Source organism: Pezoporus wallicus, unplaced genomic scaffold, assembly GCF_028554395.1.
Source record: "Pezoporus wallicus isolate ANWC-B61680 ecotype Strahan unplaced genomic scaffold, APGP_CSIRO_Pwel_v1 scaffold_11491, whole genome shotgun sequence".
Taxonomy (NCBI): Eukaryota; Metazoa; Chordata; class Aves; order Psittaciformes; family Psittacidae; genus Pezoporus; species Pezoporus wallicus.
In genome coordinates, this window is record NW_026642649.1 from 928,028 (window position 1) to 940,377 (window position 12,350).

A 12,350-nucleotide genomic window follows, 5' to 3' on the forward strand; every position below is an offset into this window, starting at 1 on the left:
GCAACTATGGGCATTTTAAGGTCCATATAAATAAATGCTTGCATTTTAGGCAGACAAGTGATGTTATGGTTAACATACTGGCAAGAAGAATGAACTCTGGTTCCAAATTCTACTAGGTATGCCCTGCAGGGCCTTGCACCAACCCCCTGCTCATCTAGGTGCCCCAGGGTCCTATAAAGTCGACTTAATTCCTTACTTGACAGTGCTGCACACGCAGGGTATGATGAGGGGATATAAATACCTAGCACATGGACTTCAAAGTGATTTTCTCTTCCTGAGCTTTCAGAACCTGCTTTCCTTCAGAACTCATAAAAATGCACTATAAATTAGGGAGAAGAATCTCAATTGGGGCAATATTTTCTAGCAAAACCTCCTCTTGCCATCTGTACCTGCCTGAGGCTGTGTATGTGTGACACGTAGTCTTGAGCAGCTCTTCTACTTGCAGAAGCACATTTTCACCTAGCCCTGGACTGTGAGATACTGACTCAGAGTATAACTACTGCAGCTTCACAAGTGACCCTGTGGCAGGTGAGCAGCAGTAACTGTCTTGAATTATAGATCATATCACATATATATATATATATATGATTCTATCATAGAATCATAAAATAGTTATGCTTGGAAAGGACCTTAAGATCATCCAGTTCCACCCCCCCTGCCATGGGCAGGGACACCTCACACTAAACCATGTCACCCAAGGCTCTGCCCAACCTGGCCTTGAACACTGCCAGGGATGGAGCATTCACCACTTCCTTGGGCAGCCTTTTCCAATGTCTCAGCACCCTCACAGTAAAGAACTTCTTCCTCATATCTAACCTGAACTTCCCCTGTTTCAGTTTGAACCCATCACCCCTTGTCCTATCGCTACAGCCCCTGATGAAGAGTCCCTTTCCAGCATCCTTGTAGGCCCCCTTCAGATATGGCATACTTTGATTTCACTGGAACATCAATCCAAAGTTTTTCTGTCTTGGGATAGGAGGCTTTGTGTCATTTTGTTTTTTTCTTTAGGTAGACACTGCATTAACTTAAAGCAGCTTCTTCTCTCTAAGTAAGTTTAGTAATGCATCAGTACCAGCAGTGCTATTGCTTCTGCTGCTGATACACAGCCAGCCACTGAAGCACAGATTTTGTGTTAGTGTTTTCTCCAGCATCCTAAAGCTGCGTGAAATCCACTGCAAGACGAGTGGGGTCTGCACTCAGCCATGCTAAGGGTTCCAAGAACTGCACAGACACTGGGGGTGCTTGCCAGGACAAGCTGAAAACAGCAGAGATCTGTGGATCAAGGTTCTGTGGTCTGCATTCTTGCAGTTATCTCCTTCTAACCAACTGGAGACAGCTTGGAGAAGCTGTCCTAAACTTTGCTGCAGTAAAAACTGTAAGAAGGGTGAAAGATACCATTTCCCATTAACATGCATATCAAGGAGACTTATTTAAGGGTAAATGAGGAGGCCTTTGCAGAGACTGCTGTATCAGCTATGAAAATGCTTTTTCTTACAAAGAGGTCTATAAAGGTACCAGGGTAGGAAAAAACCCAGTTACGTACTGGAATGCTGCTTAGCTTGCTTCTCCTTAAAAACAAACAGAAAATACAGGCTCTTGTTCTCAAGCAATCCCCACCTTTTTAACTCCTATTCTGCTGGAGCTGCAGCCTGAAACCCCAGCAATTTAAACCCTCTGAAGTGATTTCCTCACTCTTCAGTATTTTCCTCCTTGTAGCAGGTCTTTGCCTTTTTGTAGCCTTGCCTCATGTTAGAGGGCATGGTCTCTGCTTCTTGTTTTCTAAAGGAAACTGTCCACCTTCCGGTGATTTCTTAAGCCTTATTTACTATTTCTAAATACTCTCTTTTTAATTGCTCAAGCCAAATAAAGCGATTGTTGACTTTGAATGGGTCACTGACACATTACAACTAAGTTTAAACACTGCTCCATGGGCTTAATACTTTCGAGTTGGAACAGTAAGTACATGCCGCAGATAAGCAGACTTGAAGCTGGTATTCAGGAGAGTAGGTTATCAGACCCCAAACTAAGCAGATCTTTGCATTAAAAAGATCCAAAGATTATAAAACCCAAAGAATTCAAAACTCCTTTACTGGCACTTGGGGCATCTCCTCTCAGCAGCGAGGAGTTTGGTAAGACCGCGGTTCCGCTGCCTTCTCTTCTATTTCTTTTTAATTAACTGGTCCTCAATGTCTCCAAGGGAAAACCTCACCACATTCCTGTGTATTTCCCATGACACCTATGGCCCTGGGGAATTATTTCTAGGGATTAAATCGTTCCTGGTGTTTCCCTTCTTCAACAGATCGTCACCCAAACCAACTCAGTTTAAAACTGAGTGTGTCAGAGCAAAGGAGCAACTAGGAGAGTCTGCTGGTGGCTCTCTGCAGCCGAACAGAGAAACAGACTTATTCACATCAGCTTCAACAGGGAAATGAGGAGCTGGGCACAGATCATGTATGATTTTAAAGCTGCGTGCACCCAGTACGATGAACCCATCTGCGTGACACAAACTGTAACGCAGGTAGAAATGCTGAAAGGTGGAAATTTCCCCCCTGATGCTGGCAGTGCACGCAGGTGTCAGCGGCAACACGGACGAGGAAGAGACGGAACGTGTTCTGTCCCAGGCTGCGTGCTGAGATCCAGCAGATGCCTTCTGCTTTCCCACTCCGCTCACCAGCTGCTCGTGGCAGAGTGCCCAAGGCCACTGAAACCGCATCCCTCCCCAGAGCTCAGATCCTGGGCCAGACCCGGATCCATCTGCTCTGGGACTCCCCATGCTCCTGATGCTCCCCAGGTGGGTGCACAGTCCCTCGCCCCCTCTTTGGGCCTATTAACCCTTTGCTACCTGCCCCGCTCATGCTAACACGGGGACTTGTATCAGGATCCTGAACCTTTCCTGCTGAGGCAAAGCAAACGCACGCAATGGCTCCTGGGTTGTTACTGCAGCCTGGTGCAGGAAGATGGGGCTGGTGAGGAGATTCTCTCCTGCTCTGAGGAGACCCCCCCTGCAGTCCTGATCCAGCATCAGAGGGACGTGGAGCTGTTGGAGCGAGGCCAGAGGAGGCCATGGAGGTGCTGCGAGGGCTGGAGCAGCTCTGCCCTGGAGCCAGGCTGAGAGAGCTGGGCTGGGTCAGCCTGGAGAAGAGAAGGCTCCTGAAGGGGAGACCTGAGAGCAGCTCCAGTGCCTGAAGGGGCTGCAGGAAAGCTGGAGGGGGGCTTGGGACAAGGGATGTAGGGACAGGCCAAGGGGAATGGCTTTAACCTGCCAGAGGGGAGACTGAGATGAGCTCTTAGGCAGAAGCTCTTCCCTGTGAGGGTGCTGAGGCGCTGGCACAGGGTGCCCAGAGAAGCTGTGGCTGCCCCATCCCTGGCAGTGCTCAAGGCCAGGTTGGACACAGGGGCTTGGAGCAAGCTGCTCCAGTGGAAGGGGTCCCTGCCCGTGGCAGGGGTTGGAGCTGGAGGAGCTTTGAGGTCCCCTCCCGCACCACGGAGGCTGTGAGTCCCTGATAACTCTGGCAACGGGAAGTGCCCACAGGAGCCGCCTCGCTCCCGAGTTTTCCCTCAACCCGTGGAGCGCCGCAGCAGTTCCCTTCCCTCTGGACACAGCTCGGCGGCTGCACGGCCCCTCAGGGTTCCCGCCCCCACCCCATTTAACCCGTTAAGCGGAGCTGCCGCCCCATTTAACCCCTCAGACCCCCCCCCCGCCCCGCTCGGTGGTGGCGGCGGCCGACGGTCCTCCGGCCCGGCAGGGGGCCGCACGCGCGGTCAGCTGACAGCTGGTGCGCGCGCGGCCGGTGGCAGCGACCCGCGGGAGCGCGCGTGGCGAGCGCGGGGGTTGGGGGGGGGGGGGGGGGTTGGGGTCTGCGCGAGTCGCGGTCGCGGTGTTTGCAGCAGCCTCCCCCCAACCCCCCCCAACCCTCCCCCCCCCCCTCCATCCGCGGCGGCGGGAGCTGCCCGGGCTGCGCGGGTCCCTGCGTGGGTCCGCACCGTGCGCGGTGCTGCGGGGCTGCGCGGTTCTTTGCGCGGGTCTGCGCGGCTCTGTGCGCGGGTCTGCACATCTGTACAGCTCTGTGTGCGGGTCTGCACATCTGCGCGGTTCTGTGTGCGGGTCTGCACATCTGTACAGTTCTGCTTACAGTTCTGCACATCTGCACAGCTCTGTGCGCGGGTCTGCACATCTGTGCGGTTCTGTGTGCGGGTCTGCACATCTGTACAGCTCTGTGTGCGGGTCTGCACATCTGCGCGGTTCTGTGTGCGGGTCTGCACATCTGTACAGTTCTGCTTACAGTTCTGCACATCTGCACAGCTCTGTGCGCGGGTCTGCACATCTGTGCGGTTCTGTGTGCGGGTCTGCACATCTGTACAGCTCTGTGTGCGGGTCTGCACATCTGCGCGGTTCTGTGTGCGGTTCTGCACATCTGTACAGTTCTGCTTACAGTTCTGCACATCTGCACAGCTCTGTGCGCGGGTCTGCACATCTGTGCGGTTCTGTGTGCGGGTCTGCACATCTGCGCGGTTCTGTGTGTGGGTCTGCACATCTGTGCGGTTCTGTGTGCGGGTCTGCACATCTGCACAGCTCTGTGTGCGGGTCTGCACATCTGTACGGCTCTGTGTGTGGGTCTGCACATCTGTACAGTTCTGCTTACAGTTCTGCACATCTGCACAGATCTATGGTGCGGGTCTGCACATCTGTGTGCCTGGTTCTGCACACCTGTGTGGTTCTGTGTCCAGTTCTGCAGATCTGCACATCTCTGTGTGTGGTTCTGCGCATCTGCGTGGTTCTGTGTGCGGTTCTGCACATCTGTGTGCGTGGTTCTGCACATCTGCACCGCTCTGCCGTGAGAGATTTGGCCTCTTGGGGTGGTTTCCCACCTGGGGGGAACTCTCCCCATCTCCCTGTGTGCAGGAGCAGGAGGTTCCCTGGAAAGGAACCCGTCAGGAGTGTTGGTTTCGGGGTGCAGGGTGTTTGGTGCTGAGGGTGGCTGTGCTGGCTGGGAAGCTGCCAGGGAAGTTGAGGGAGGAGCAGCAGAGTGCATTCCTGCTCTGCCAGGCAGCTGGGAGCGTGCGTTGCCCTGGTACGGTTTGCACGGGGGAGCTGGGGTTGGAAGAGCGCTTGTGGAGAAGAAAGAGAAACTCCTTTGGCACAGCGCCGAGCTGAGCGGTGTCTGCAGCGGGGCTTGGATCCCTTCCCTGGAAACCAGACCTCTTGTGCGAGGTCGTGGAGTGGTCACTTACCAAAACAGGGCATTCGGAAATGAGCTTGGGCGCAGCTTCAGGAGGAGGAAAGGCAAAAAGAGCTCTCGGCACCCATCGGGTCTTATTCCAGTTCACGTAAATAAGCTCCAGGCTGGTGGGGTTTGTTGCAGAGGGGAAGAGGCTTTGCTTCCCCATGAACACATGCGAGAGGGAGTGTTTCCTCCCCGTGTTTTTATCAACACGCAGTTAATCTTGTCAAGCGCTGGCTGCCAACTGCGCAACCTTGAAAGCCTTCCTGGTCTGGGGTTGTTTGCGTTGTTGTGTTTCAGATGCAAGAACCATCTTGAGCTCATCTCTACAGTAAAGGAAGTACCGAGGCAGTTTGTTGGCATGGTCTTCCTACCCGGCCAGCCCTCTCTGATGACAAGGCTGAGCAAACAACTGCAGCAGTGTAAACATCTTCCTCGAGCTGAGCCAGCTCTTGTATGGCTGAGCTGGACAGGGATTTGCAGATGGTGGTTGGTTCAGAGGAAACAAGGTTAACCTTTTTCTGCTCTTTTATGAGGTTTTGGGTTGGGTTTTTTTGAGTTGTAAAGCAGTGATGACTCTGGAGATGGAACATTGGACTTGGGTTTGCATCATATATAACATGGGACATGCAAGTCCTGTCTTAGTTTACTGGAAATCATAAGTATATGTGTCAGGGAATCATAGACTTGCAGGTTGGAAGGGATCTCGGGGATCATCTTTGTAGGCAAAACATGATCTAGATCTTAGAAGTATCCAATGTTGGAGCCCACCACTTCCGTGGGGAGATTATTCCAATGGCTGATTGTTACCACTGGGAAAAAAATCCCTTTTGTGTCCAGTCAGGGTCTCCCCAGGAGGAGCTTGTGCCCATCACCCCTTGTCTTCTCCATGTGCCTCCTTGTAAGAAGAGTCTCTATCTTCTTTGTAGCCACCCTTTAAATACTGGCACATGGTGATAAGGCCTCCTCCCCTGCGCCTCCTTTTCTCCAGGCTGGACAAACCCAGTCCTGGGGCTTATCCCACCACGTTTCAGATATTGCTATGGTACCACAGCTTTCTGACTGGGCACAGAGCCTCTTTGTGTCCAGTTGCATTAGTACACATAGAGTTGGGGTGACTGGCCTTCTGGCTTTCATCTTGGGAGGCAGTTACGGAGCATTTGTGGCTGCCCTGGCTTGTTCCCCAGTTAGTTGCAATGGTGGAAGCAAGGCCACTTTGGATCTCACCCCGCAAGCCCTCCAGTTTAAAGCCACCTCATCAAGTTGGCCAGCCTGCTGCCAAAGATTCCCTTGCCCCTCTAGAGAAGGGAAGGTGGATCCCGTCCCTCCCTAACAGGCTATAGTCATCAAAGAATGTCCTGGTATAAAAGCCAAAACCCTCATGATGGCACCAGCCCTGAAGCCAGTAGTTCATTTGCAAAATATGCCTATTTCTGGCTGCACCCTTCTCTCTAACTGATAAAAAAGAGGAAAAGATCACTTTGGCACCAGTATTTTTCACTTGCACCCCCAGTGCTTTATAGTCTTCCTTGATTTGCCCAGGTTCTGGCATGTGGTATCAGTTGTGCCCATATGAATATGGACCCCACTGGTCCTCCCAGGGGAGGCCACGGGGGTGCTGTAAGGGCTGGATCCAGGCTGAGAGAGCTGGGCTGGGTCAGCCTGGAGAAGAGAAGGCTCCTGAAGGGGAGACCTTGGAGCAGCTCCAGTGCCTGAAGGGGCTGCAGGAAACCTGGAAAGGGGCTTGGGACAAGGGATGTAGGGACAGGTCAAGGGGAATGGCTTTAACCTGCCAGAGGGGAGACTGAGGTGGGACATTAGGAACTGGATGAGCTTTAAGGTCCCATCCAGCAGAAACCATTCCGTGATTCCATGGTGAAAGAGTAGCAGCGGGCAGTAGCAATCTGTGCTCTTGACAAGCTGCAGAACCCTCTTGGCAGCATCTCGGACTGTAGCTCCAGGGAGGCAGCGCTCCCTGTCAGGCTCCTCAGTGCTCCTTAGCAGGGAGTCACCCAGTGTGAGCACTCATCTTTTTGCAGTGTCCACTGTGTGCTGCTGGGGTGGTTCCCCCATGCAGAGCTTGCTCGTAGGTGAATACAGCTGTATTCATGTGCGTAATGCTTCCTGTCTGGTTTCGTTGCAATACCGGAGGGTTGGGATGCAAGTGGCACTCGTGCGACTCCACGCTTGCCTTAACCATCTTATGTGTACCCTGTTAACTGGTAGGTTACAAAGGAAGGTTTGAAACTGAAAGCAGAAAAGGCTGTTTGGTTTCTTAGGAAAACAGGATGTGCTGGGGAAGGAGGCCATAGGTGTCACTGGTGCAAGCTGTGAGGCAGCCTCCAACAAGAGCTTTTGTTGAGCAGCAGTGTAAGTTCAGCTGGCGAGGGGAGGAAGAAAGGTGTTCTGAGATGCCACCTGTCCTGCTTGCAGCTGGGATGGAGTTAATGCTCTTCCCAGCAGCTGGTGCAGTGCCGCGTCTTGGCTTTAGCCTGAGAACAGCGCTGATAACGCACTGTGGGTTTGATGTTGCTAAGCAGTGTTTACACAAAGTCAAGGACTTCGAGGAGCTGGGAGTGATGGGGAGGGAAATGAGGGGAGGCACAGCCAGGAGACCTGACCCAAACTGGCCACAGGGCTATTCCTCAGGGCGAGAGGAATCAACACTTAGCTTTTTAAACCTCCAAAACCGCTCTGCTTCCGAGGATGCTCTGACTGGAACAGTCCAGTGGGACGCTGACCATCGCAGTAACGTAAGAGTTGGCAACATGTGGAGGAAATGGGAATGTTGCCCACTGGCAGCAGTAGGGGTTGGATCCGATTGTTTCCTACCTAACTGTATCATGTTTTGTTTTAATTCTTGGAGTAGGCGTAAATGTGCTTCATTCTGCTGTCATGGTCATGCTGGTGGCTTTAGGAACCATAAACCATGAGCAGAGGACACCATCCTGTCTTTGGTTTTCTTTGTTGTGGTATCTGTGAAGGACAAGGTCTCAGCAGTGCACTGGGAAGGGTCTGCTCGACCTTAGGGTTACCCCCACGCGTTTGTGTGTTTCCTGGACTCTATCACTCTCCACTGTGTGAGGAGAACATCTCTTTACTGTGCGTGGCTGGGATGGAGCTTGGGAGCTTGGCCTGCATGTGGGACATGGTGGATGTTGCCTTTGCACCTCTTGTTTTCTTTCTCTCTTCTTCCACTTCTCTCTCGCTTATGAAACAGTTCTTATCTTTACACACAAGTTTGCTTGCTTTTACGCTTCCTCTTTCCCTATCCTGCAGGGAGTAGGGGTTAACACACAGCACTCATCACAACCTTCAGCTATATTCAGATGCGGTTGTGACCCACTAGAAGTAACCGACAACAGCATTGTTTAATGCTCACCGTGCTCAGTAGACTTTATGTATCTCCAGTTAATGCCCTGGTTTGGAGTTAAAGCTGTTTACTCTTCAGGAGGATGTTGGGCAATAGCAAGGCGCGCTGAGCTGAGTCAGCACGGCGGTTTCTCTTGGATCACGAACTTAGATTTGCATGCCTGTGCATCTCCTGGGTCTCCAGACTTGGGTGTAGTTGCTAAAGCTTGCAGCAGGCATCCCAGTTGTTTAAGTGACCTATAGCTTGGAGTTTTGGATGGGAAACTGCAGTGCTGGGAAAGGGTAGGGATCTGTGTTCTGCTCCCTGGAGCGGGAGGGGGATGCCACCTCCTGAGCACAAACAGGGGGTTCAGTTCCAGCATCTCTCAACACAGGACATGTTTGAAAGCCCCTTTAAAACTTACGTTGTAAGTGGGGTCCTTTTGCTCTATCATCCGTCAAATGCCTTGTAAATACCTTTTATTTGTAGTTGTGCTTTCAGCAGAGTCCAAGGAAAAGTGAGGTAAATGCGGTTCTGGGTAGCAGTGTCACCTTAAGTGGAAGCATAGCCATCTTAGCAGAAGGAAAAAGCTCAGAGTTCAGCTGTGATGTAGAAAACCACAGGTTCACGTGCATTCCCACCTGAAGAAGCTCCTGCGTAGTTGAACTGGTTGGGTGTTATTCTTGGTGGAAATCATTCATCAAACCTGCTGAAGCCACAAAGTTGAAAGCTGGGAGAATTACAGAACTATGAGGTTGGAACTGTCTCTTAGCACCTGCTTTTTATTCTTTGCTTTGTTGCTCTGTTTTATCCTTTCCTTCTCCTCACTAGTGCTCATACTATGCAGTGTAAGAGCTTACGCTGTGAGTACACTTGATTTGCTGCCTGGAGAAGCAGTGTTTTTAAGGCACATAGTGTACGCACACTGCTCAGTGAAGTGATGATTTAATTTGCTGGGGTAGACATCATAATTACTCCTCGAATGTGACTGATCGTTGAACTTCGCCGTGTAGGTGGGAGCTATTTTCATTCGGTTTAGTTCGTAGCCTGGAATTCCATCTGGATTTGGCGCTTCCCTGGAATGAGCGAGGTGATGTTTGGGTTGCAGACTTCACCGGGGTGTCTGTTTGTTTAATTGAAGAAGATACAACTTCTGACAGGCCTTTTCCCAGCCAGCCTGAAGCAGTTGGGATGCGAGTGCCTGGTTCTGCTGTTGCCTCTTCACGGTTGTGGGCTGCTGCTTTCCTCCTGTGCTTGGTGCAGGTGTCCCTGGATAAAGGAGGGAGGCACTGTGCCATCCATAGCGTGCCTCTTCGTACCTCTGTGGTCACAGTGCAATCCTGATTCTCGGTGTTTCAGGTTCATTGTGGGGAATACTACACAGTAAGTGCATCAGTAATACTTCTTGGTTCGTCTGGAGGTTCATAGACTTAAAAATATCTAATGTGCTCTGTTGTGAAGTGGTCCTGGGCTGGGATAGAGTTAATGTTCTTCCTGTACTGGACCTAGTAGCTGGTACAGTGCTGTGTTTTATCTTTAAGATGACAATACCCTTGATGACACACTGGTTTAGCTGCCTGCCAGGTTAAACCATGATGTTCTGTTGGCAGGTTGTGAAGTTTACAGGTCGTTCCTGGCTTTGTTCCAGCCCTACTAATACCAGGATAATGAGTAAATCTGTGCATTCCTTTTGGGCAACTTACCCTCACTTAATAGTACTGAGATTTGTGAGATTCGTGCAGGTTTTTGCAGGTAATGGAAATGGGTTTTGATCATAAAAACCCATCTGGGAAGAGTAATTCTATGCAAGGCTTTAGCACTGAGTTTCTTTCTCCTTTGTGATTTTGATGTGCTGTTTCTCAACATACATGTAGCTGGGTTTTCCTCTTGTGTTTGTTCCCTTTATCTAACTGCTTCACCAGGTGATTTGTTTGATGTAACAAACCTGATATCACAATTTCAGTGATGAAATATTTCTATTCTTCAAATCTGTTTCAGTCAATGCCTCTTTTCACCTCTGTTTTCTTATGTTCGTTTTCATAGCTGTCCGAAATCTGGTTCAGGGTTCTCATGCACTGCTAATATACTTAGGTTGCACTATTGTCATGCAGGAATCAAGTTTCAGAGGTGCTTTGTGTCCACTGGATTCTTGAATGTCCAGGCAGACAGGCTGGGCAAAAGAAGTCATAAATAAAAAGCAAGTTTTGGGTTGGATTAGTTAATAGCTTCATGTATTTCTTAAGCATCATGTATTTCTTTGTTCCCTCTGATATTTCCCTGTGCATTTATTGTGTGTGCATGCCTTTAAATCGTTTGGGATCTTAATTAAAAGGTTTAAGACTTGAGGAAGAAAACTGGGAAAAAAAGCATAGCGGTGGTAGGTCTGGTTCATTAAAACATAGCTGGGAAGTTGGGGCATCAACAGCAAAGATGAGGCTTTCACCTGAGGTGTGTTTTACTGTTCCAACAATAAAAAGAGTGCTTCTTTTGTCCTCCTTTTCAAAGATGCAAAAACTGAGGTGAAAATTTGAGTGGATTTTAGGGAAAGAAGTGTCTCATAAATCACTGCTTTTGTTTGATTAATGGATTTTTCCCCCCCCTCTTCATTAGCATGGATGCCATGGAATATGCACAGTTCATGAGGCAAGCTGGGAATCAGGATTTCAAAAATGGGAATTACTCTATGGCCATCAGAAAGTATGATCAAGCTCTGCATATGCTCGGTTGTTTAATGCAGTGGGTCCCGTAAGTACTCTTGAATTACAAGATGTAAACCAGTTGTTACATGGGTCGTCTAATTTGCTTTAAAATGATTCATTCAAGTTACTTTGTTCACTTTTGGGGGTCTTTTTTAGTATTCTTTGATTTGTTAAAAATAATTCTTTAGCAAAAATGTTTTTTTTTGTCTTTTCTTTCTAAATGTTAAGTGCTTGATTTCATCAGTTAACAGCTGTTGCTAATGCTACTAATGATTAAATGGTTGGGTATTGTACTAACTGTTAAACATTCCTTACTACCATGTATTAAAACTGCTGTTAACCTAATTTCACATCAGCTATCAGTTTATTTTCCCTCTTAGCCATTTATACCAAGTAGTAAAGCAAGTCTGGAGTATGTGCAGGGAGTGGGAAGGAGCGAGGGCAGATGTCAGAAGGCTACATCCAGTGCCTGCCCCTTGCCTGATCCCTTCATCGTATTGCAGGGATCTGCTCCTGAGCATCAATTTGCCCCTTGCTGTCAGTTGCTTCATCAGGATTTGCTTGCATGCAAGAGAGTGCTCTGAGCATATTCACTGTAGTTGAAACAGCTTTCTTGAGTGTAAGGAGGAGGTAGGAATAAGGTGAAGGATGCAGTGCTGTGGTGTGTGCTGTTTGTTCGAGTGCAGGCAAGACAGGCTGTGCAGGCTCCCCAGTAAAATCCCCCAGCAGATGGTTGGACACTGGAGGAAGAGTTTTCACAATGAGAACAACCAGCCATTGGAATAATCTCCCCAGGTGGACTTCCCCACGCTGGATACTTCTAAGGTGCAGCTGGACAGGATGCTGGGCCATCTAGTCTAGGTCACGATTGCCTGGGAAGGTTGGACCAGATGATCTTTGAGGTCCCTTCCAACCTGGGATTCTGTGATTCACTGCCCTGTGGACTGTAGTTTGTAATTTGTGTGCAGCTCTATCCACAACCTTTCGAGATCCAGCAGCTGCATTATATACTCAGTATGTTCTGTTACGTAAAAGACATTTCTCTGTTTCTTAGCTGATGTAAATGTGGATCATTCT

At 49.7% G+C, this 12,350-nt stretch overlaps 1 protein-coding gene across 1 annotated transcript in view; it reads left to right on the forward strand.

The window, feature by feature from the left end:
• Positions 1–2,756: 2,756 nt before the first annotated feature.
• TRANK1 (tetratricopeptide repeat and ankyrin repeat containing 1) overlaps positions 2,757–12,350 on the forward strand; it is a 40,316-nt gene continuing 30,722 nt past the window's right edge. Inside the window, exons 1-2 of the mRNA XM_057431656.1 lie at positions 2,757–2,791; positions 11,185–11,319. Of these exons, the coding sequence (XP_057287639.1) occupies positions 2,772–2,791; positions 11,185–11,319 (155 nt within the window). The 5' untranslated portion in view covers positions 2,757–2,771. The remainder of the gene's footprint in view (positions 2,792–11,184; positions 11,320–12,350) is intronic.